A 25,410-nucleotide genomic window follows, 5' to 3' on the forward strand; every position below is an offset into this window, starting at 1 on the left:
AACAACCTTGGAAATTTTGTCATCAACTCTCTTTTAGTTTTTTATAGGGAAGGGTCTTCCCTTTTCCCTGGAAGAAATCTTAGGCAAGTGCCATGACTTACATTGTTCTTAGAGAGTAAAAGGCCTTTGGCCAATCAAAAATCACCAAATACAACCCCAATTAGTATTAAAAATTTCCCTTCCTAAAGAATTAATTTCAGACTGCCTCCCTGGCCTCCCAGAAGCCTGCTATGAACTGATGGCTTACATAGGGATAGAGAATGCACTCTCCAGTATGTCTTCCCTACCTAGCTTTTCTTTTCCTCCCTCACCTTCTCATTTGCTTTCTGACTCTTACCAGTGTAAAAGGTGAGAGAAGGAAGAGAGGAAAAGACAGTAAGACACTTCATCCTTGACTGACACTGTTGTAAGATGGCTTTGTACTGAGTGAACCTGGAGGATATTCAAAACCGACTGTCATTTAGGGTTCCTTCTTGGATTCCTGAGAGATCCTTGTGGAGATATTTGAACTTTCCATGACAGATGGTAGATTTTTTCATCTGACTGACTCTTCTTCCCTTTGGCCCTGGTTTCTCAGCATTCTGCTCCATAGATTCTCTCTTTGGGGTGCCATTATTCCCTAGGAGTACTCTTGGGTAGGTTTCAAGATGGCTCCAGCCTGGCTGTCTCGTGTGTGTGTGTGTGTTTGTGTGTGTGTGTCTGTGTGTGTCTGTGTGTGTGTCTGTGTGTGTGTGTGTGGTCCCCTTCTGGTCTGTGCCCAGACAGAGTTAGGCTTTTGAGCAGTTCTCAACATAATAGTTTTCTCTTGCTTCACTTTCCGAGCAGTTAAACAGCCTCTCCCTTAACCTCCTTACAGAGCTAGACACAGTCTACTACCTTCTTCCCTACAACACGAGATGCAGCTCTTCTGACTTGTGGTCAAAGGCTAAACATCTAGGTGGAGTGGGGACTTACAACACTCTTCTCTCTAGAAAAAAACAAAACAAACCTCCTTTAAATTTTTCCTAATCTCTAACAACTCAGCCCATTTATGCCCTAAATGTGTACAAATTATAATTCTTGACCAGTTAGTTTAAATTTCTGCATGGTGGCCATCTCACAACACGGTATAGGATATAAATAATCATAGCATCTCAAACATAATTTCCATTTTCACATATGTTAACACTGAATATAAAATTTTGGGTTTGTAATTTCTTTCACAAAGGATTACCTGCTCACTCTGTTGCCTAGATGCTGATAGATTTTTTTCTTTTGATTTTTGAAATCTAAGAATTTAACCATGATATGTCCGGTGTTAGTTTTTTTCCCCTAGTTTTTCATATACCTCTGATTTATAGAGGCAAATTTCTTTATCTACTAATCATTTCTTTGATTATTTTTTTTTCCTCAATTATTTTTTTTTACTTCCTCAATTATTTTCCTCAATTATTTTTTTCCTCATTTTTTTCCTCAATTATTCTCTTCTCAATTATTCTGTTCTTCAATTTTCCTCAATTATTCTCTTCTCCTTGTATTTCTTTTCACAATTACATTGATATTCTAGATCAGCCACATTATGTCTTCAGTCTTATTTCCCTGACCATTTTTATCTATTTATTCTTATCCTCTGAAATATGGGAAAATTGCATATTCCTGTCTTCCATTCCTTGACTTTGTTTTTGCAGTATTTAAAATCCTGTTGACTGCCTTCACTGTAACAGTTTTCTTTTTCTTTTTTGGTAGATACTTGTTCCTTCTTTGTATGTATAATCCCTACTTCCATCAATATAATGAATTATGAATTCCTTTGAAGGGAAGTTTCAGAAAATACCTTTTTTCCTGTTCACTGCAGTGACAGTCTCATTGGAAGATGTTTGTACTGATGCTTCAGGGCACCTGCCTTCTTTTGGACTGTGGTATTCAATTCTTGTGACCTTTAGTTATTCTCAGAGATCTCAGTGAGAACTATGCTTGTACAAAAGGGAGTTGAGATGGATTTCTGTACAAATAATTCAGGAATTGACAAAGCAAGAAGGAAGGGGAAAGTTTAAATTTAGTCAGTTTCACTTGTAGATTAATAGAATAGAGAGGAAACCAGGAAACCACAATGGGGAACGTTACCTCTCTATAGTAAGAGATTGTTTTCTTTGTGTAACCAGGAGTTAGTTGGGGTTGTGTGCGTATGCATGTGTGTGCATAGTGTGACTTCACTGCACATATGTAATTCTGTGCTGCCCCATGCTCCCAGCTTGGTGTGACCTCTAGCACTTGGTGTAGTTTTTAGAATCACTGGTTAGGGCCCACATGTACCATGTGACTTCCTCCTTTTTTTTTTTTTTTTTTTGTGGTACGCGGACCTCTCACTGTTGTGGCCTCTCCCGTTGCGGAGCACAGGCTCAGCGGCCATGGCTCACGGGCCCAGCCGTTCTGCGTCACGTGGGATCTTCCCGGACCGGGGCACAAACCCGTGTCCCCTGCATCGGCAGGCGGACTCCCAACCACTGCGCCACCAGGGAAGCCCTGACTTCCTCCTTTTAATGAAGGGCAGTTGTTGGATTTTACTGAAGTTTCATCTTACAGACGAGAGAAACTATTCCCTCAAATTTAGAGATCCAGCTGGCCTGCCTTCAATCTCGTCATGTTCAGACCATTCCTCATAGAAGTTCCTCTAAGTTACTGGTATAGGGACTTGTCTTCTTCCATGGTTTCCAGTTTTGTTATGGTGTTTTCTCTGTTATTATATTTTTACTAGTCTTTCCAAGAGGGAATCAACAAGGTGGTGTTGGGAGGAAAGAGGAGAGTGTTAGACACCTATGTGCAAGTTGCCATTTAGCTCAAAAGTGTCGTACAAAACTTAAGTAACTTCCAAAGTCCAATTGATCATTTAGATCAGAGGTCTCTAGGTTTCTGACTGAATATCCCCATTGGTAAAAAAATCTGTATCTATCTATCTATAAACTACCCCTTTCTCCTTCCTCTTTTATCCTCTCTATATATTCATATATGATATATGTTGTTTTATATGTATTATATATATATTGTTTTATATACATAGTTAATGTATGTATTATATATGTGTGTGTGTAAAACAAATGAGATTTAAAATATGTTTAATTAAGAGTGTGTTATATTCTTCCAGAAACCTCTGCAGTAAGGGTACTTCATCTTGGAGATCACTGACCTAGGTCTTTATTGTAGTTCTCATTCATTTAGTAAATATTTGAGTGCCTAATGTGGTCAGCACTGTGCTCAGAAAAGCATGACACTTAATAGCCATTTTATAGTCATTTCACAATTCAAAAGGAATATCAGTGACTTTGAATTTCAACATTAAATTTATTGTTCCAGTTTTCCAAATTGTTTTCAAATTTTATGTATTAAAAAAATAAGGTGTTATAATCTGCATTTATTTATTCAAAAATATAATTTGCTTTCCAAATAAACCTTTGACATATGAGCCAGTTTCTCATTTCTCATTTGTGAATATCTACTGTGTGAACAGCACTGTTTTTTTGTTTGTTTATTTGTTTGTTTTGGTGGCCGCATGGCCTGTGGGCTCTTAGTTCCCTGGCCAGGGATCGAACCCCAGGCCATTGGCAGTGAGAACGCGGAGTCCTAACCACTGGACCGTGAGGGAATTCCCAGCACTGTGTTTTGATGCCACACAGAGCCTGTCCTCTTGGAGGATGCAGAAATAAACCAAATAACGACAGAAAACGTAAAATTAAATTTCTGATAAGTGCTGTGAAGGAGAAATGGTAAAGGGGACTTTGACTAAAGTCAGGGGCCTCAAGATAGCTTAACTGTGGAAATAACTATTGAACTGAGATCTAAAGTACTTATGGGTGTTTTAGTAACTAGATAAGAAAGAGCATGGGCTGGAGCAGGCTGTCCAGAGAGTCTAGACTGAGGGAACAGAACTTGCAAAGACCTCACGGCTGAAGGGAGCACTGCAGGTCAGAGAAACGGAAATGGTCCTCTGGGGCTGGAGTGCAGAGAAATAGGCAGCATCCCGCAGGATGAGGTTGGTGATGGGAGGTGGGGTTGACACAGCCATCCTAAGCCATGTTAAAAATTTGGAGCATTGTCTCAAGGAGTGTTCTACGAAAGGCCGGGGTGGGGGGTGATGGAATCATATCTGTAGTTTGGAAAGGTCACAGGGGCACCATCAAGTGTTTTGTCATTTGTGAACTATAAAAAGGGAAAATATTTTTTGAAGAGGCAAAGAAATAAAAAGGAAGGTAGTTTTGTCATCTTTCTTTTTTTAAAGCCGGTGTAAGTATGATTTCGGAATTCGTCAGCACTCTCAGTAGCCACTTCCTCACTGTCTTCTATACCTCTGTATCCTGCCTAGGACTGATTTCCAAACTTGACTGTGCGTTAGGTTCCCCTAAGAAATATAAAAGAATATTTTAAAAGGTGGAGAATCCTGGCCCCCTCTCTAGACTCGCTGGCTCATAATTTCTGGAAGTGAGACCCCTTAGTTTGTATTAAAACAGATGAAACACTCCTGCGTGATTCCAGTGCGTCTGAGCCAGTACTGGTCCCCAGACAGGTTTTAGCCCATCCCCCCACCTAGGGGAATACTCATTCCCAATTTTGTTCTCACTGACAAGCAGTAACCGTGTGTTTCGTGGGTTGGTAATACAGCTATCCTTTTATTTTTAACATGTCTTGTTCTTATCATAGGTAGATGGCACAAACCTTCAAGGTTTTACCAATCAACAAGCAGTAGAGGTGTTGCGACACACAGGACAGACTGTTCACCTGACATTAATGAGGAGAGGAGCAAAGCAGGACGCTGAGCTTGCGTCACGGGAGGACATCACAAAAGATGCAGTTTTGTCTCCTGTTAATGCAAGTGTAAGCAAAGGTAAGGCCACATGAATCTGGTTTTCAGTTAGACTCTTAACATCATTTTGTATTTTTTCTAATTCTGAAATTATTTAAAGAGTCACTTTTTGTCTTAAGTATTCATTATGAACCAAGTAAAAAGGGAATTTATTAAAGTTGAGATTAACTGGAACCAGAGATGCATCCATTAACTATAGAATGGGCTTCCGAATAAAGCAGATTTCTATACTGTTTATTCAGTCACCACTTCTCATTTGGAAACACGTGCAGTCATTTGCTTTCTGTCCTTGCCTTGCTTTTGGATGTCATTGCTACATTTTCTCTTTAGGGGGAAATATGTTCTGCCTAGATTATGTGTGTGACCCCCATAATGTTTCTAAATGCCCACCCTTTCCTTGAAGGAATCAACTTTAATTCAGTGTGTAGGCTTGGCTAGCTCAGTCAGTAGACCATGAGACTCCTATTTCCACATTTAGAAATGCCATTCATAAGCTGTTTGTACATGGATATGTCTGAAAATTACTGAAATCCTCATGTAGCTCCCTGATGCAAGTATTTATTGCTAGAAGTCAGGCTGTTGGTTTGAAAGTGTGTTTTGTTTCTCAGACTGTTGACCTTTCTGGTATTTATGCCGTACACTACTAATTGCAGACCAGGAGAGAGGGAAGCAAGTCACAGGAGAACTTCATTACTTCTTTGTACCATTAACAGAAGAACTTTAAGTACATGTGGTTGATGAAAAGTTTACCTACAAAAAGCAAACTCTCATTTAGGTGTTCAAATAAAGCGGGGTTTGAAAAATTCAAGTGCTTGATTATATTACAGACATAACTACTAAACTTTCTTATCTTTAAGAAAATTATGAAGAAGATGAAGATTCTTTATCTTTGAGGAGAAACACCAGCATATTACCAATTGAAGAAGAAGGTAAACACTTGGAGCCAGGTTTTTATGTTCTTTATTGATTTTTAGAGAAATGATTTTTATAGATGTGATTCAACCTCTCTGGATATATTGTAAATTAAAAAAAAAAAAAAAAAAAACTTTCAAAAAAGATTCTTGAAAACCCTTATTTACAGATTGATTAATTGCTCCAGTAGATTAAAATAGTTTATAGCTGACAGATTTTCTTGCTGAGTCCGTCTTTTTTTTTCTTCTACATTTTTTTAAATCAGAACCTTTAGGAATCATTCAGTTACATACATGGCTTTATTTCATTCCCCTTATTTCTTAGGATAGATCCAAGTTGTCTCTTCTTGAGCAAGCAGTAATGAAGTTAAAAGGATTTTTTAAATAAACACAAGAGAATCTTTAAAGCATAAGCTCTTAGGAATGAAATTATCCTTATTTTGGGGACTTTTTCTTCTAAATTTTTCGAAAGTTTTAAATTTTGAAAGGAATTACATGAGAAATTATTAAGCCTCTCTGAGGTTTCTCTCACTATATACCTAGAATTCATCAAACTGTTTCAAAAATTTTAGGGCGGCATAGTTTTAGTATATAATTATGCCCGAATGTTGCTGCCTTTGTTTTAGGCTGGATGCTCTGTGCTTCCCTGACCTGTCATATTGCTTTAGGTGTTTGATAAGTTAAATCCAGTGAACAAAGTCCAAGACTGATCTTCCTTATGAGAATTCTGCCCTTCACTAAATAATTAGATTGAAGCTTTGTAGTTCTTTAAAATAGTTCCTCTTTCATTATTTTTTTTCTACTGAAAATTGTGATTTAACTTTTTTATTTTAAGGGGATATTTGTGTTTGCAGTGATATCCCAGGAGTGACAGGTGTAGGACTCTCAGGGATTTAGTCACATTTTGCTAGTTTTACACTCATAGGTGTAGAAATTATTTAGGATAATATGAATATCCAGAGGAGTGGGACAGGATAAAAATGTTTCAAAGCATAAAACTTGAGAGAGTAAGAAGGGATGGGTGTGGGGGATGGTCTTGAAGGCTCAGCCATCTGTTTTGCTTTGGTGAATGTGCATATGTGTATGGGAGGCTAGGTGGGAGAGGGTCTAGACTTAGAATCAGGAGTCCTACATTCTTTTTAAAATAAAGTAAAGGAAAAATGTCTGAATGATTCTAATGCATCTGTTCTAGTGCTGGTCCTCTGACAGGGGATAAGATGTTGCCTCTTCCACAGAAATTTGACTCATAATGTGAGCCTGGACAAATCATTTGACTTCACAGTAACGTCAGGAGACTGGACTTTTTTTTTTTTAAATTTTAATTTTTCAATTTTTTTTAAAATTTATTTTTTACATCTTTATTGGAGTATAATTGCTTCACAATGGTGTGTTAGTTTCTGCTTTATATAAAACAAAGTGAATCAGCTATACATATATCCCCATATCCCCTCCCTCTTGCATCTCCTTCCCACACTCCCTATTCCACCCCTCTAGGTGGTCACAGAGCACTGAGCTGATCTCCCTGTGCTATGCAGCTGCTTCCCACTAGCTATCTGTTTTACATTTGGTAGTGTATATATGTCCATGCCACTCTCTCACTTCGTCCCAGCTTACCCTTCCCCCTCCCTGTGTCCTCAAGTCCATTATCTATGTCTGTATCTTGATTCCCGTCCTGCCCCTAGGTTCTCCACGACCATTTTTTTAAAAATTCCATATATATGTGTTAGCATACGGTATTTTTTTTTCTCTTTCTGACTTCACTCTGTATGACAGACTCTAGGTCCATCCACCTCACTACAAATGACAACTTTATGGTTTTTTAAATATGCCTGAAATCTGATCTTGGGGCATTTGTGAAAGGGGGAGAATGAAGGGTTTTGTGACTGTAGGTTGGTTGTATGAATACAAATTTCAGACTGTTGTTATCAGCAGCTTACAGATTCCCCACTTTCTCCATTCCAAATCCCACCCTGCTTGAATCACTGCCCACCTGTGTAAACACAACAGAATCAGAGAATGGGGTTATGGGAGGAGGTAGGACTAGCTGACCCTCCTCTTTCTAACCTTCATCAGCTTGAAAGGTTTCCTGTAGTCTGTGTTCACCGCTGCACATTCATACTTCTCTGGAATGAGAAAACACTCATTTTGGGGGGCTAGTCTCCAGAAATATATCGCTTACTGTTTCCAGTTTCTCAAAGAGAAAACAGAATCGTTTTATTAATCTGACACGTAACAAACCTGAAAAATAGTCCTGGAGTGGAAGCTCATTCATTCCACTAACAAGGAAGCAGCTAATGAGAAATTTGAATTTTAGAATACTTTTAAATTTGAAATTTGAATGCTAAAAAGTGATATTGAAAATCTAATATAAGGAGTAGTGGCGTGTAGAGATTTTTTTTTTTTAGAAGACAACCGTTATGAGTAAAAACTGTGATGTCATGGAAATCTTTGAATATGACTTGAAAATTCTTCTCAACCAGTTTATTTTAGCTAAGTGTTTTAATTCAGTATTGTTTACATAACTTGTTTAGTGATTTTCTTTTCTATTTTTTCATGTTCCTTTTTTTGCCAATTAGTATGATTCCAATTATAGGGTTTTAACTTAATGTACATTTTCCATTTGTTTCTTATTTATATTTTCTTATTGTACATGGAGGTACATATATTATTTGTTAATTTGTTTGTTTTTGCTAAGTCATAGCATGGTCCCTTCTCTACTCTGTAGAACCAAATGAAAATGAAAGAGATACACTAACATAGAAGGCAGTGTGACTTTTTAATATAGAGTCACAAGAGGGCCACCAAGTGAATCCTGGAGCTACTTGGAGTCCTTTTTCTTTTAAATAAAAGTTAGACAATATATGAATACTTTAATGGAACTATAGTTAAGACCTAAAAGGTATCTCTTAAAAGAGAATAGTTTTGGAACATGCAGATGATAGGCTTCTGAACTGAATTATTAAGATGTGTAGAGAAATAAGAGTAACTCATGTATTGAGTGAACAGTCAGACTTGGTATGACAGGTTGTGATCACAGTGTCCCTGGTACCGAATGTTCAGATATGGAGATTTTTGTGGTATGTCACTAATTGTGTCACCTCTTTCAGGGTATCCATTACTGTCAGCTGAGAGAGAAGATACAGAAGATGCTCAACAACAGGAAGCTGCCCTGCTGACCAAGTGGCAGAGGATTATGGGCATTAATTATGAAATAGTGGTGGGTTAGCTTCTCCTCCCTAACTTCCTAACTTGTGAACTGTATTTGAGCAGGAAGTTCCTGACAATAATAAAGATGACCGTCATGAAGAGTCTTAGAGAAGTAGCAAACGCCCAGGGGTTTTTTCAAGTCTTAGAGAAGTAACAAACGCCAAGGGCTTTTTTTCAAAGACCTAAATGTGCTGATTCAGATATTTAAAAATTTCAAGTTGGAGAGTAACCAAGGAGCTGAAGTAAAAATGAGATGGGAGTTTTAGAACTTATAATTCATCAGTATTTCTTACAGTTGTATATATTATTTAGATATTAGGAAATGTTTTTCTGATTCTTATTCCTAGGATTCGTGGAAAGAATCAGAATAGAATGACAGAATTTACTTGAAAATAAAACAAAAATCATCATGCCCCATGTGCAGAACTGTGATTTGCTATTTCTTCCTTATCACTCTTACGCTTTTACTCTCCTTGAGGGTTTTTATTCTGCATGCTTTTCTTTGTTTCACTTATGCCATAGTGAGAATTTTGTTTATTAAAGGTTTGCATACCTAGGGTAGCAGTTGTGATCTGCTACTTTAAAAAGAACTTTAACAAAGTAGACACAAATTATGAATCTTTAGGTATATAGCAGCAACTTTCAGGAATTTCCAAAGGAACAATAAAATACTAGGTTAGGTAAAATTTTTCATATTGCTTATAATATTCAAGTAACTGTAGATTAGAAGCGATAAAGCACAACAGATAATGACATATAATATAAGTAATAACTAACATTTATTGAGTACTTTGTGCCAAGTAGTATTCTTAGTTTTTAATACTCATTACAAAGTTGTTTTTTTTTTAAACACTCAAGATGGTTAACAGTCAAATGAGATTTGAGTAAGTACAGCTGCTGTTACCATTTTAAATTGAGTCAAGGAAAAAATACAACAAAGTCCAGCTTAACTGTAGTTAATTTAGCAGGAAAGGAAAGTTGGGAGATTCCTTCTGTGGGGTGGGGTTAGCGTGACTGGCACGAATAACTGAGGCTGCACTCCTTCAGGCGCTGACTGAATAGTGAAGAGCGCCCTTTCACCAGCCATTTTCTCACAGAGATCAGACCCAAGACCGTGGACTTTCAACTGCTCTTTGTGCACATGCTCTCTTGGTGGCACTTCCATTAATATGTCAAGCGTGGGATTTTACTATAAGTAAGAAAGAACTAAGCTATTTATAGGTCTTCATTAAACTCCAGGTAAATATTGACATAGATCTGGACTTCAAATTATTTTCTATGTAGTTATACAGCAAAAATGAAGTTACAGGAGGAGTAGTAGAGAGAAGGATTGATGGACATTTAAATGGGGACCTGGAGAGCTGCTCGGAGGAAGTGATACCTAAATTGGATTTTAAGAAGTAGAAGGATTTTATCCAGCATTAGATTGCAAAGTCAGATAGTGCAACATCTAGTATTAACCCTGTGCTTGTTATCATTAAGATTTGAAAAAGATCTCTTATAATTCAACATTTTTCTCGGTCCTTTTATCCCTCAGTTTCCTTAACTATAAAATAAAGGGGATAAAGCAGATCATCTTTAGTATACTTTCTGATTTTAATATTATAATGAATGGACTCCTTGTGAAAATGGTGAATTCCTAACGTTTTTCATTATTTAGTGTAACAGTAGGAAATAGAAAGTTTATTCTCCTGTTTTAAGCTTTGATTCACTTTTAAAGACAAGTGTTGTCCCCTTGATACAGTGTATGGTCCAGAGCCTGGGCTCTAGGTTCAGACTGCTGAGGTTCAAAGCACTTTTGTAGCTGTGTGACTCTGTTGAAGGTAACCTCTCAGAACCTTGTTTTCCAATTTGGGAAGCAAGGATAGACATTGTACCTATTTATGAGAAGTAAGTGAGATAATCTGTGTAATGGGGTTAGCACAGTCCTGGCACACGGGAACTGCTAAGGATGCGCCTTTTCTACCCTGTTGTTTGAGCTCAGGCTTTTGATTTTATCTGTGGTCACTCTGACTACCCTCTATCTGTTATCAGCACCTGTAGGCACTGCAAAGTGTCTTGGGTGCTTGCATCTGGCTACTTCGTTTTGGTTTGTGTTGGTTCAAGAAACTGATAGATATCAACACTCTTTCCAAGGCAAAGCTCTAAACGTTTGCCACTTTACGATAAGGGTTTTGAAGCGTTTGTGAGAAACTTGACCTTTTAGGGAGTGAACATAAAATACATACAGGAGAAGAAAATAAATGAAAGAATATTAAAAATTGTGATGATTTTTCTTGTTTCAGGTGGCCCATGTGAGCAAGTTCAGTGAGAATAGTGGGTTGGGGATAAGTCTGGAAGCAACAGTGGGCCATCATTTTATCCGATCTGTTCTACCAGAAGGTCCTGTCGGACACAGTGGGAAGCTTTTCAGTGGAGATGAGCTATTGGAAGTAAGCAGCTATTTCATTTTCCCCTTTGTAAATAAAATTTTGAAAAGGCTGTGGGAGGCTTAATGTGGTGAATAAGTAAGTTCTTATTTAAAATTTCTCTTCCAAAGTGTACTTGAGAAAGATAGGCAAGTAAAACTCCAGCCAAAGCAGAAATTTCAATCTGTATGTACATTGATCTTACCTAATTCCTTGCGTGGTTTTTGTTTGTTTGTTTGTTTTAGGGCCAGAGAACTATAAAAACTTTTCTTTAAAAATTTTGAAACATTCACTTTTTAGAATAGGTAATATAGTCACATGTTTCAAAATCACAAATACAAAGATATACTCCAGTGAAGTCTCTTTTCTATCCCAGTCCACTCAGTTCTCATCACCCTTCATTAGGTGTAACTGCTTATCATTGGTTCTATGCAATCTTCCAGATATTTTTCATGAGTAAGTAAGAAAATTTGAATATATTCGCTTCTCCCCCTTTTAATAACATACTAGCATATAATACATGCCATTTTCTATCTTCATGTTTTTCATAATGAAGATAATAATGATTATTATGATATATCATTTAAAGGAAATGATATAACATATCATTTTGATATAATGATATAACATATAATGATATAACATATCATTATGTTATATAATAATGATATAACACATCATTTAAAGAAAACTTCTCCTTTTCCCTCTATCCTTTGGGAATGATCTTATTAACTCTCCCTTTCCGAACTATTATTACACTGGCATATGAAACATGGGTGAAAGCTAGTGATTTTCCTGTGAGTGCTTTAGAAGTCCAATTCCAACAAGACTGTAGTGTTGCGTGTAGATTGTTTTAGGAAACACCACTACAGATCCAGCTATCGTTCTCAGCACAGTAGAGCCATGGTTATCCCCCGAGTACAGTTTATATTTATGTAATAAAAAAAATGGTTTTGAAAGTAGTCATGTTAGGAAATGTTCTTTCTTGGCCCACTTTTCTTTTTGCACAGGTGAACGGCATAACTCTACTTGGGGAGAATCACCAGGATGTGGTGACTATTTTAAAAGAACTGCCTATAGAGGTGACAATGGTGTGCTGTCGTCGAACGGTGCCACCCACCACCCCGTCAGAGTTGGAGAGCCTGGACTTATGTGACATTGAACTAACAGAAAAGGTACCAGGTTTGCAGATATAGGAGACTAATCTGAATGTATAATGGAAAGGTTGAATGTTATTTAAAAAATTTTAAGCCTTTTTTTTCTTATTTGATATTTGATTTCCTCACAAATCCTGTGGCTTATGGGATAGACCTTGGAGTCAGACAGACGTGGGTTTGAATCAAGCTTGGCACTTACTAGCTCTGCAACCTTGGGCAAGTCACTTCATCTTCCTGAATCTCACTTTTCTCCTGTGTAAAATATGAGTCTTGATGCCTATCCTAGAGGGTTGCTCTGTAGGTTAAATATGATATATAATGATATTAGGTATTACTGTGCATCTGTGCTTGTATAATTTATTCACACTATTCCTATGAATTAGACACTCGTTCCCCTTAACAGAAAATTGAAATATGAAAGTAGTGAGTATGTGGTACATATGTAGTAGAAGATACTTTTATGTAACCTCGCCAGCCCAGCGCTTGTCACAGGCGTGGTAAGAATAGGGGAGAATAAGAAACATAATTCCAAATTGTGTAGAAGTCAGTCTAGCACCATACATATCCAAATACATTTTATGTGGTGTAATGGTATTTATTATTATAATAAAGCAGGTGGACGGATTTGCATCCATGGTCCTACTGTGCAATAATTGATAAAAAGCAACGATAGTATTTAAACTAACATTTCATCATCAAAAGCACATTTTTCCTATCTAATGTGGAACCAGATTCACTTTAGTATATTTTTACTAAAAGAAGCTAATGTTTTGAACCCCTGTGCCAAGTGCTTTTTAAATGTTACCTCACCTAATCCTCAGAAATTCTATGAGATGGGTAAGTGTGAAGCCCAGGTTAAGAATACCGCTCAAAGCAACACAGATGAAAAATCATAGAGACAGTCTTCAAGCCAAGGCCAATCTGACTTCAGATCTCGTCCTGCCATTGTGCATGTTAATTTATTAATGAAATAATCACGTGTACAGCTCACAGGATTTTAGAACCCTTATTTGCCTAGAGTACAGAACTTTTACATAGCCACTTCCTCTTGAATTGTTCTTATTTATCATAAGAATTATTTTTCTTTAATATCAAAATAGCTTCACATTTTTTTTTTCTAACGATAGACGTGATAACAGACACTGATGAAAAAAGTCAAAATCACCCACCATCATGCTGCCGAGATGTAATCACTATGTATTTTTATAGGAGCTCTTTGAACCATACATTTTAAATGCCTATTACAAGTTAGATATTTCTGACTTGCTACTTTAATTCATAATGGTTTCATGAGAAGCTGTTGCTACTCATATGTGAATGTTTTATTCTGGACAGATGCTGGGAATCTTTGTTTTCCTTGTAGTGTTTGTATGTGCATCTGTGGATCTAGTGCGTCTGAAATAAGAGCTGTCTGGTCTGTTTATCCAGCCTCATATAGATCTAGGTGAGTTTATCGGGTCCTCGGAGACAGAGGATCCTGTGCTGGTGATGACCGATGTGGGTCAGAATGCAGAGGAGGTTCAAGGACCTTTGGCCATGTGGGAAGCCAACGTTCAGAACATAGAGCTGGAGAAAGGGAGCAGAGGACTTGGTTTTAGCATTTTAGATTATCAGGTAAATATATGCTACTTTTAACAATTTTTTTAAAAAAAGATGACAGATACTAAACATATATTGTTAATAGCAGAGAAAAAGCAGATAATACTGCTTAGATTTATCAAAGATGTATTCTTGTTTCTAGTAAGTCTTTCAGAATAATAATTTATATGATTAATTGATTATCATAAAGCATTTCTTTTGACATTGAATTCTATGAGCTCTTTTATATTTCAGCTCTTGGAAGTTTGAAGAATATGCAGAATACTTTTTAGGAATGTTATAGAAATATAGTCTTTCTGTTCCTTTGGGGAATATGCCTAAATTATTTTTATTTCCTTGCTCTTAACTGATGGTTCATATTTGAGTGGTAAGACAGAAACTATTAAATACTTACTTCTTTTGTTAGAAGTGAATGATAGGCTTATAATTGGATATATTGTAAATTCTAATATTCTTATTATTTGACCAAACTTAGGAATAATCTTAAATTGGTTAGGTGTAGCCTGCATCCTCATGTTGTGTTCTGTGTTGAGTAACTGAGGGCGTGCAAACGCCAGTCTGATGAAGTGCAGCTGCTGTTCCTCATTAATTAATACTGAGCTGGAAAGCCATCTCAGATGACTCCAGGGAGTTGTGTTCTTTCTAGGGCCTGGTTCTGGAGTCTTGTTCTAGTATTTCTGTGTATCTGAAGACACTGCATCACCAAATATGATATGGCCTCCTTCTGTATTTCTTCATTTCAAAAACAGGCCCTTCCCTCACTATACTCACATCTACCAATGGCCCACAATACTATCATCTTATCAATAAATGCTGCTGTTAATAATTCATGGATCTCAGATGATAGTTATAAAATTGAACAGTTTATCAAAAGTTAAAGTTATAATTTTACAGTTACCTGTATAATTTAAGAGGTCTACTTGGGAACCATGGAAAAGTGAGGGTGCCACTGTTTAGCGTAGACTTTTCCTAAACTCTTTCAAATGGATATATCCTTCACCCAGATAATTCACTGGGAGTGTTGTATCAAATTCTTAAAAGACACTTGGAACAGTTACCCATCTGTTACAATTCAGAGTGTACAACCTGTAACAACATTTTTAAGTGTAGAAAGGAGCTGCCTTCTCTTTCCTTTTTCGTTCTGCCAGGATCCAGTTGACCCAGCAAGCACTGTGATTGTAATTCGTTCTCTGGTGCCTGGTGGTGTCGCTGAAAAGGATGGACGACTTCTCCCTGGAGATCGACTCATGTTTGTCAATGACGTTAACTTGGAAAACAGCAGTCTCGAAGAAGCTGTCCAGGCACTGAAGGGTGCACCATCAGGAACTGTGAGAATAGGAGTTGCCAAGCCTTTACCCGTAAGAATTCAGATTTTGCTGATTTCTTTTTATTTGCAAACAGTATTGGAATTCAGGCTTTTATCTTAAGGTGTTCTCATGATTGAATCACGACTTTTGGAACTTTTCATCAACATGGTTATTGGCTCCATGAGTGTAAAGATTTAATTTTGAGTAATATTTTTTAAAAGAGTAAAGGGCAGAAAACAGCCAGGAAGTTCAGAAATAAATTTAAAACTTAGCATTCTGTGGTTTACTTTTCACCTTTTTTATTCCAAAATAAGGTCATGATCAATATAGAATCAAGTATTTTCGAAGAAATAGGCTTTAAAATAATCTATACCAGTATGGTGGCATATTAGAGAAATTAATAGCATTAACAACTGACAGTGGAATCTTTAATTATCGTGGAAGAAAGTAGAATCTCTGTCAGAGTGGGTTAAGTTCCTATATTCTAGTGACTTCAATACATTTGTTGTCTAATTACTACAGAGCAAGAAATTGAAATTTCCAATGTGGGTTCATCAGCTTATAGCTCTCCTCCTGGGAGGGAATTACCTTCATGTTATTAATTACTGCAATATAAAAACAACTAATAAATTCATGCTACGTAATGTCAGTATGCTTATTAGGTATAGTGATTGCAGCATAGCACTTATCACTGAATTGCAATGAAATATTAGAGACAATCTCAGTATTTGGTTTTTTTCAGTGTATAAAGTATTTTAGGTGAAAAGGCAAATACACCTTTTCTTAAGAAAACACATGCATAGATGCATTTGCATAAACATCAAATGAAGGTTTGTTGACTTTGTCAGAGAGTTTGTTCAAATTGTAAGCTTGTTAATATATTTTAAATGTTTATTAAATTTTTCATTCTCTGCTCTTTATTCTACAATAAATTTCTGTAACCTATGAAAATATATTTATGAAAACACAAAGAAAGGGAGGGAAAGAGGAAGGGAAGAAGGAAGAGCATGTAAGCAAACCTCAATCAAACCAGTATTATAGAAATCAGAACAAGAGATCAGTACAACGGGGAGTGTAAGAATGAAGATAGGCCATTATGGGACTCTACATGTTCATTAAGATTGACCATACATTTGGTTCCGGTCTTTCTGTTACACAAAGAAAATGGCAAACGTGACTAAATATATGTTTTTTACTGCCCTTATCGGGAAACCATGCCACTTACTCAGAAGCAATCTTTTTTTTCCTGGGTAGATCCAAGGTAAGTTTCTTTCATAAGAGTATTTAATATTTCAAATTTAATACGCATTGCAGTATATGATGAATATCTCTTTTACATAAAGTGAGTTTTACTGACCATTAAACTCTTATGTGTGGGAAAAGAAGATAAACATTTTTTCTCTAAAATATTTCTGCATGTATTGGTGATATAGGCAAGACAATCTAAATATTTTAGCCTGTTTTATCTGAGATTGTAATAAGAATGCTAGGTTTTCGGTCACTGTGATCATGGTTATAATTTGATATCTCAGGAGTGCAATTTAAGCATGTTGTGTACATACAGAGTTGGTGGTGGTGGTTGTCTTTTAAAGCCGTGCTAAATTAAGAGACTTCACTGTAAGGTTCACTAACATTCCTTGTCAAGGAAATTACATTCTTTAAAATAATATTCTAGTAAGGGATGACAGAGAGAAATTGGTCCTTCTTTTTAATGTTTTGTTTTTCTTCATCTTCTTTTATGTCTTAACACCTAAAAGTTGCCTTCTTTCTATATTAAGAAGTCATTGTTTAACCAAATATTTGGCAGGTAAAAATGACCAGAAGATTATTATAATATAAGAAATTAGTGGTTTTGAATATCTTTTATAAGAAGGATGAAGAAATTGGTAGAAAGGGATTCTCATCTAACAGATGATGTTGGTATTGGAATAAACATCCTCATTGTATCTTAAAATATAAAACTGTTAAATATGAATATTTATCATATTCTGTGCTCATCATTTATGTTAAAGTTGTATGTTTATTATGACTTTATTATTTGAAAACATTATTTGAAAACTTTCCTGTTTTTTCCTCTCCTCCCCTTAATTTTTCTCCCCTCACCCTCTGTCTTCCCTTTCCCTCCCTCTTTCCTGTTCTCTCTCTTTTTCATGAACTCATCCTCAAACACTGGGCTTCATTCTCCCTGCAGCTTTCACCAGAAGAGGGTTATGTTTCTGCTAAGGAGGATTCTTTTCTCTACCCACCACATTCCTGCGAGGAGGAAGGGCTGGCTGACAAAGCCCTCTTCAGGGCTGACTTGGCTCTGGTTAGTGGCCACAGCTTATCAAGCTTTCCTTCAAAATCTTATGTGTCTTATTTTTGCTTTTCAAAATATTCTAAAGTCTTGCTATATTGTTCGTTATGTTTTGGAAAACTGGGCATTTTGCTCTAATTTCATACTTGGGCATCTCCAGGCATTCTTTAACTGTTTTCAGTATTCATTCATATATCAGTTGTTTGGCTTCTTTTTAATGAGGTAACAGGTATATTATTTCATTAGATGTTAATAATGTGAAAATCACATAAATTGGTTCAGTTATTGATTAAGAGCACAAAAGCTTCCAAAAGAGGCAGAACTCATGTTTCCTATGAATACATGTATGTTAACATTACTGATTTACCAGAAACTTTTAAATTAAAATTTTATTTTCACTTGATCTATATAAAATCATTCATTGTAATAAACATATTTAGGGACCCCTGGGGGCCACTTTGTTGGGTAAATACATGATTCTTGATCCTGAGAACCTTATTGTCTGGTAGAAGAGCTAATGCTGTGTTAACAGTTAATAGTTAAAATATAAAACTAAATACCAGATATAAATATACACGTGACATTTATACAATATAAGTGTAACAAATTACACATCCTATTCCTAGTACTTCCACCATTGAAGCCAGGTTCCTGACCTAAATTTTTCTGGGGAGAAACATTGCTCAGTGTAACTAGAAAGGAATATATATATATATATTCTTTTTTTTGCGGTACGCGGGCCTCTCACTTCTGTGGCCTCTCCCGTTGCGGAGCACAGGCTCCGGACGCGCAGGCTCAGCGGCCATGGCCCACGGGCCCAGCCGCTCTGCAGCATGTGGGATCTTCCCGGACCGGGGCACGAACCCGCGTCCCCTGCATTGGCAGGCGGACTCTAAACCACTGCGCCACCAGGGAAGCCCAGGAATATTTTTAATACATGTTTTAGTGGTGTTGGACTAGTGAGAGGTTTAGAACCTGTGAAATTCTCCATTAGGTATTTATAACCAGTTGTGCACATCGTGCTTTAAACTGGAGTATGAATTATTTCTCTGATTCCAATAATCCTAGTGTTGAAGGAGATAGTTCTTCAGTATTAAAATACTAATAATACTTCTATTAGTATTTTTCAACTGTCAGCTCCTGAATTAGCCATTTGGAAAGTTTTGGTGTATATTGTAATCAGTGCAATAATTTCACATTATAATATTTAGCATACCAGGTAACATTTGGCTCTATTCCCCGTGGGCATTATTACCACTTCAAAACTGGATAGCTTAGAATGCTATGAACTACATAAAGTACTATGGTATAAATGTATTAAATAGTACCCAGCTATATAGTAAATTATTTTTGAAATGTTGTAGGACACAAATATATCACTGTCTCTAGAAGTGCCCCAAGAAACAATTTTCTCTGTAGATTTTACATGGCATATTTGAATGTTCTTAAATAAATGCCAGTCAAAAAGAAAAATTAGACCCACTTTTACGTGAGTGTAACATCTTACAACGGTAATAGCTATGTAATCTTGTGTTGGTCACTCACTCTCTCTGGGCCCTAGTGTTTTAATCTCTAAAATAATTAAATGAATTGATTATTTGGATCTCTCTTAAGATTCTAGGGCATCAACGATAAGCATACAAATTGTTCTTAGGTACTCTTAAATATTTATTATAATCCGCGACACTCGGCTTAGTTAATACTATCTAGATAGCAAAAGTTAAAGATTTACTATTTAGATTGTTGTACATAATGTGCATCTGTAAAGGGTAAACCTCCACATAGTCAGTAGTAACTTTGAACATGTATTTAAAATATATTATTAGAGAGAGGGTCACTTTAAAATGCCCAACCTGTATTCTTAATCAGGTTTTTGCAAGAATGTGACCTGGTATAATGTTATGATACTTTTCTTGGCTAAACACGTAAGTCGAAATCACAAAGAAATAGAACATAAGGGTTTTGGCCATTAATTTAAATACTGGTAATATTAGAGAAAGGTAGTATTTACATCATTTCTGTCTGTTCTAAGGTGTAACTGTGAGTGAATTGTAAGAACAGCTACAAGCTCATCATGACTTAATTGTTTCACTTGGTTCTGCGACAGAAAATAGTAATAAGATTTTTTTATAAAATGTTGTGAAATTGTCTAGCTCACTCTTTCTGAGTTTTCCATCAGTAGACATTTATAACTTACAGCTTCACTATAACCAGATCATAATAAGGTCCCGTGTTTGTTAATATAATTTCACCATGAAATCACAGATATTATTTTTGATTTCCAGTGATCACCATAAAATTCTGGACCTGTAACTTGAATGGTTTTAAAATCTAGTTAAAGGATAATTTAAACAAAATATATTGTTTTTTGAGCTTTACAAATAGATAATTGCTTAGCTGCCTTGTTGAATAATAATTTATTTTAGTTGAATAGGAAAAGTGATGATCTCATTCATTTTAATATAAAATTCTAGGAATTTGGGCAGCTACTTTTTAAAAAAAATGTGAAGTGGAAAAAAGTATGTTTTTAATTTATGGAAATATTTATACTTAGAATTGCTCCAAGCCCTTTGTAAATTGTTACCTTTTGCCCTTTTATTGATGGAATAAAGTAACCTTCTATGCTAGCACCAGTTTGTCCTTGTTCTGTTGCATTAGTTAGTTTCTGATATGTTGAAGAGGGTGAAGAGGTCATGTAGAAAATAGAATAGACAAAAGAATGAAAGCAGTATGCCCTTTAGTCTCAAGTGGAGACTTTGTCATATATGTATCAGAACAGAATTCCCAACTAATATTATTGTTTTTATTCCTAGGTGGACACAAATGATGCTGACTTAGCAGATGAATCTGCCTTTGAGTCTCAGTACTCTCCTGATAACGACAGTATCTACTCCACTCAAGCCTCTATTTTATCTCTTCACAGCAGTGCTTGTAGTGATAATCTGAATTTTGGTCCCTCCCTTCCATCTTCTCCTCCCAAGGTACAAAGGAAATGCCATTTTATTTATGGGAAAACTTTGTGCGTAATTTCCCAGAGGTCATTGTTAGTGGGGTGTTTTGGGAGGGACATGTTAGAGACATTATGTTTTTCCAGTCAGGGATTCATTATCAGATTAAAGTGCAGTTTCCTTTAGGTAGTGTTAATTGGGTATCTTGTAGACTCCAAGGGACTATTTAAATCTAGGTTCTGTGATACAGCGTGATAGACACAAAGGTTCAAAACTTTGATTAGGATTTGCATGTTAGACAGAAAAATTTTAATGAAATGTAGTTCTCAAATTGTGTTCTTGGCGGTGTCTACCTTGGAAAAATTACAAGAGTTACTTTATTTTCTTAATGGTTTTAAAGCTGACTTTCATGGAAAGTTGGACAGTAAAATATTCCTTTCATTAATTTAATATTTATTAGCTAAGTTAAAGTTAATGCTGTCTTACGTTTTTATATAAAATGATGCCAAAGAATACTTTATATAAAAACCCCAGTGAATGGCAAAATTATGTTTAAGTCACTGGATGCGAATGGAGAAATTAGCTACTATTTGACATGTCTGTGCCATCTAAATTTTAGAAATAGATTATTGGTGTAAGTGCCCCACCCAATGCTATTTATTTTCTTGATGACACACTCTATAATGTTTATTAAGTAATATTTTAAAACTTATCCAGTCTTTTGGGTGTGGAATGATATCTTACTGTTTGAATTTGGAGCTCCTGATTACTGGTGAGGTTGAACAGGTTTTCCTGTATTGGCCATCTGGTTTTCACTTCCACCAATGGCCTCTTCATATCTTTTGGCCATTTTTGTGTGGAGTTGCTTGTCTTTCTGTTGATTAGTTGGAGTTGTTTATATTTTCTCAGAATTGATATAAAGAGCAATTCGGTGTATATTTATGAGTATATGTGTGAGTGTGTATACTTTAAAAATCTGAAAATGTGTGGGAATGATTTCTTTCAACTTCAGGAAAGAAGTTATTCTTGGAGAAAAAATAAAGCATGGGAATTAGCTCTATCTGTAACACATTATATCCTTTAAGAAGAAAGAGAGATTGAAGAAAATATGCCAAAATATTAATGTCTGTTAAATCTGGGCAAAGGGTTCATATATGGTTATATTTTCCTGTGTTGGAAATATACTGTAAATAAATATAAAAATTAAGATAAAAGACTGAATAATAATTCTTTCTTAAATATATGAAATATATGTTTTTCATGTAAATTCAGTGGGAAGGGAATCTGTATTTATGTATAAGTTGAAAAGTGGAATTTCCATAGGCCTTGGGCAGTTTTCCTCCTTTCCTGATTAACAGGTAACTTTTTGGCCAGAACATTTTCAAAGCATTTTCTTTCATGTTCAAGGTGCACCTGTTACCCTTGTAAATGATGCTGGGTAATCTCCTTGAATTAGTTTGCAAGGTATAATCTTGAATAGAGCAGCTGTTCCTCTCTCACCACACCTGAGACTGTCTATCTGACTGAGTACTTGTCTGGAACATATTCCATCTTTACTGGCCTCAGGGCTGGAAGCTGAGTTCATCTCCTCATGGAATCTCCTAATCTGCAGCATAGCACACTCCTTCTTGCCAGTGGGACAGATTGCATTGTTTACCTTAGTAATTGTTACTTAAAGGGATTACACAATCTGGATACTGAGAAGCATATATTTTACAGGGCAAATGCTGGCTGTATGCAGCACAACGTATTGGCTTACTGAAGTCTGTTTGTCGTTTTTTTTTTTCTTTTCATTAAACAGTTTACTCTTTTGTTGAAGCAAATTTTGGCAAGCTGGCCTATTAACTGAAATATTTAAACTACAAAACAACAAAGAAGATATTAATGAGGGTGTTTTAAAACACATTGTGAAACTCCTGTGTGCTTTCGGTTTTCTTAGAAAGTAGGGCTGTTTGTGTATCATGGTAAAGCTCTGCAACTTTTTTTTTTGGCTTGTTTGTTTTTGTATTTGTTTTGTGGCATTTTTTTAGTACCTAGATATTTTACTGGAAAAATGAAAAAATTAGATGATTCATTCATCTTCCTATTACGTTGCACTAAATTTATTTTAAAAAGAATGACAGTTTGTTACAGAATATAGAGTAGACCATTTTTCTTAAAGAAAAGTGAGCTTACTTTGGAATTCTTTAATTGATAAAATCATACCACGTATGATGCTTAAGAAAAACAAAGAAGCTTCCATACAGATTTGAAAGAAGGATATAATAGAGTGTGAGGATCTCAGTGATTCCTCAGGCTTTTGACTTTGCTAATTATGTAATAATCTCGTAGCCTTAAATGGTGGCTGGAAATGCACAAATAATTTTACCTCTCTCCTTTACCTTGATGAGAAGCCTTTGGACCATTGCTAGGTATGCTACTGGAAGCTCCAAGAGCTGATCACCCAGAGCAGGGACTCATCATGGAGGGAGGTCTTCCCCCTAAGGGTACAGCCTGGGCCATGACAGCTGCTTAGACGGCATAGGGCTGTAGGCATATGGTAGACATCCTTTGCACAAAGTTCTCCCATTTGGGGGATCATTCTGCTTTTTTTTTTTTTAAAGGAGTTATATTTGCTTAATTTGATTAATTATCATTTAAGGACTTAAGGGAAACAACCATTACTCAAGAATCTGAAAAATATGGCCACTTCAATGGTATTTGGATTAATAGAATCAGGTCACTGAAATGTGGATTTTAAAGGCAAGAAGCCAATGGGTTTTCTCATTATTCTAGGTTTTAACTATTCGATTAATTTTTTTTTGTCCCCCTTTCTTTGTCACCCCAAGACATAATAGAATGCAGAAATAATTGTTTTAGAAACTTACTAAATACCTGTAGACTTTCGTTTAAAAGCTCAGTATAGTTTTGGGGAAGAAGATGCTTTCATTTATTTTTCCCTATTTTGGCTTAAAAGTACAGTCAAAAAAGATTCAGTGACTATGTAATGAATCTCCTCTTCTTATCCACAAGGCCATGCCCGACATTCCCTAGTAAACCCATGTTCTCACTCTTGTTCCAGGGATGAAATGATTACCAGTTTAGTGCATGTCCTGCATTGCTGAATATTGGACCCTCTAGGAAATGCTGTTGTTCCTAGTGCAAGTTGGACTTCATGTTTGTCACGATTGAAACCCCTCCTCATACCTTGCACCCCAAACAAAACTAATGGATTCCATGATTTTTAAAAAAAATCTATATATTTAGAGGAACAAGTCTCCACTTAGTGTTTTACTGGAGCATAAAATATTGCTGCCTTCACATTTAAGTTTAACATGTTGATACCATTTTTTAATTTTTATTTTTTGGAGAAAGGGTTAGTCTCAAAAGCTAATTACATCATTCTAGTCAAGATGATGAGAGTGATTGTGGAAGTCTTAGTGACAAAACTGCAAGCTCGCAAAGGTATGAAAGATGTTGCCTTTTCCCTCAGTAGGGTAAGAATACAGATAATAAAGGAAGGGTACCTTATCTCAGAAAGAGTGGGAGAACAATTTAAGTTGGAGCAGCTGTGCTTATGATATATTTTTAAAAGTATAGAAGGACTTCTGTGATAGTTATTACTGAAGAAAAGCAGGTTGTGTCCAGTGAATGCTTAAGTATTTAGCTCGTCTATGTAAACATATTCTGTGGGTAAATGATGTGCCCAAGTATAACATTATATGCATTACGCGTAAAAAAAAGAGCTACTTTCAAATATAATTGGCATTTTAATTTAACCTTTCCCCCATTTTCCCTAAGAACAAGAATGTGAAAAAAAGCAGAACAAGAATAGGAGGCACCTATTAATATGGAATTTTGAAAGACTTCAGTTTAGATACCAAGTTGCACTGGGAAACCGTAGTTATTTTTGGACATCTTATGAGGGAAGAACTGCTTTTCTTTTAGATCCATGAGACTTTTAAAAATAAAAGTCGGTTGTTCAGCAACTAGAAATGTTTCTGAAGTAGGCGTATGTTGTCTGCTATGTTGATTAGCTCTTTCTTTTCTATGTGCCGGTGTTAACTCCTTCATGAATAATTCATGGAGATTTCTGTTATATGATTTATAGTAAACCCCAGCTAACAAGGGCAGCTTGACCTCTTTTTGTGATGAAAAGTAGTTTTGATTGTCATCTTTATTTGAGAAGTGGTAGGGATGATTTACTGATAATTATTATAATAATTAATTTAGTAATACAGAAGCTAACCAATTCTCTAGTAAGTACGTTGTTTTGTTTTTTTCATAAGACTAAAATAAAGTTGGTTGAATGAGCCAACAGGTTGTTATTTAGGTTCTAAGAGTGTGGAGGATGATACTTTCTATCCTTTGTTCCTGAGGATTTTAAAGATGGTATTTGCTTATATGATATTCCTACTTGCCTCAGTGCTTTATACGAGGAATATTTGATATTTCCAGAGAGACGAAAACTTGATTGAACAAGAGGAATGTAATAAACTGTGTTGGAGCCATTGATTACCACCTTAGAAAAAAAAAAAAGAGACCCATATCTCACACCACACCCTGAAATAAATTCTAGATGGGTTAATACTGAATCTGCCAACTAACCATTTATAAAATTGGAGAAAAATACTATAAAGCATTTCATTTACTCTGTGCAGAGGAAGGAATTATTAAGCAATATATAAAACCCAGAAGCATAAAAAAATTGACAAATTTGATTACATAAAGAATTTCATAAAAAATTACATGAACAATTCTTGA

The 25,410-nt window shown here is 35.9% G+C and overlaps 1 protein-coding gene across 7 annotated transcripts in view; it reads left to right on the forward strand.

Moving 5' to 3' along the window:
- The window catches only part of MPDZ (multiple PDZ domain crumbs cell polarity complex component), a 168,108-nt gene that overhangs the window by 73,284 nt on the left and 69,414 nt on the right, over positions 1-25,410 (forward strand). For 5 of the 7 annotated variants that reach the window (XM_073806124.1, XM_073806122.1, XM_033858100.2 and 2 more), the window contains exons 11-19: positions 4,672-4,855; positions 5,692-5,763; positions 8,853-8,962; positions 11,238-11,384; positions 12,371-12,535; positions 13,946-14,131; positions 15,265-15,474; positions 17,615-17,731; positions 20,533-20,700. In XM_073806124.1, the coding sequence (XP_073662225.1) occupies positions 4,672-4,855; positions 5,692-5,763; positions 8,853-8,962; positions 11,238-11,384; positions 12,371-12,535; positions 13,946-14,131; positions 15,265-15,474; positions 17,615-17,731; positions 20,533-20,700 (1,359 nt within the window). The remainder of the gene's footprint in view (positions 1-4,671; positions 4,856-5,691; positions 5,764-8,852; positions 8,963-11,237; positions 11,385-12,370; positions 12,536-13,945; positions 14,132-15,264; positions 15,475-17,614; positions 17,732-20,532; positions 20,701-25,410) is intronic. The other 2 variants (XM_073806120.1, XM_073806123.1) reach the window with 2 other exon arrangements.

The sequence above is a fragment of the Tursiops truncatus genome, chromosome 6, assembly GCF_011762595.2.
Source record: "Tursiops truncatus isolate mTurTru1 chromosome 6, mTurTru1.mat.Y, whole genome shotgun sequence".
Classification (NCBI taxonomy): Eukaryota; Metazoa; Chordata; class Mammalia; order Artiodactyla; family Delphinidae; genus Tursiops; species Tursiops truncatus.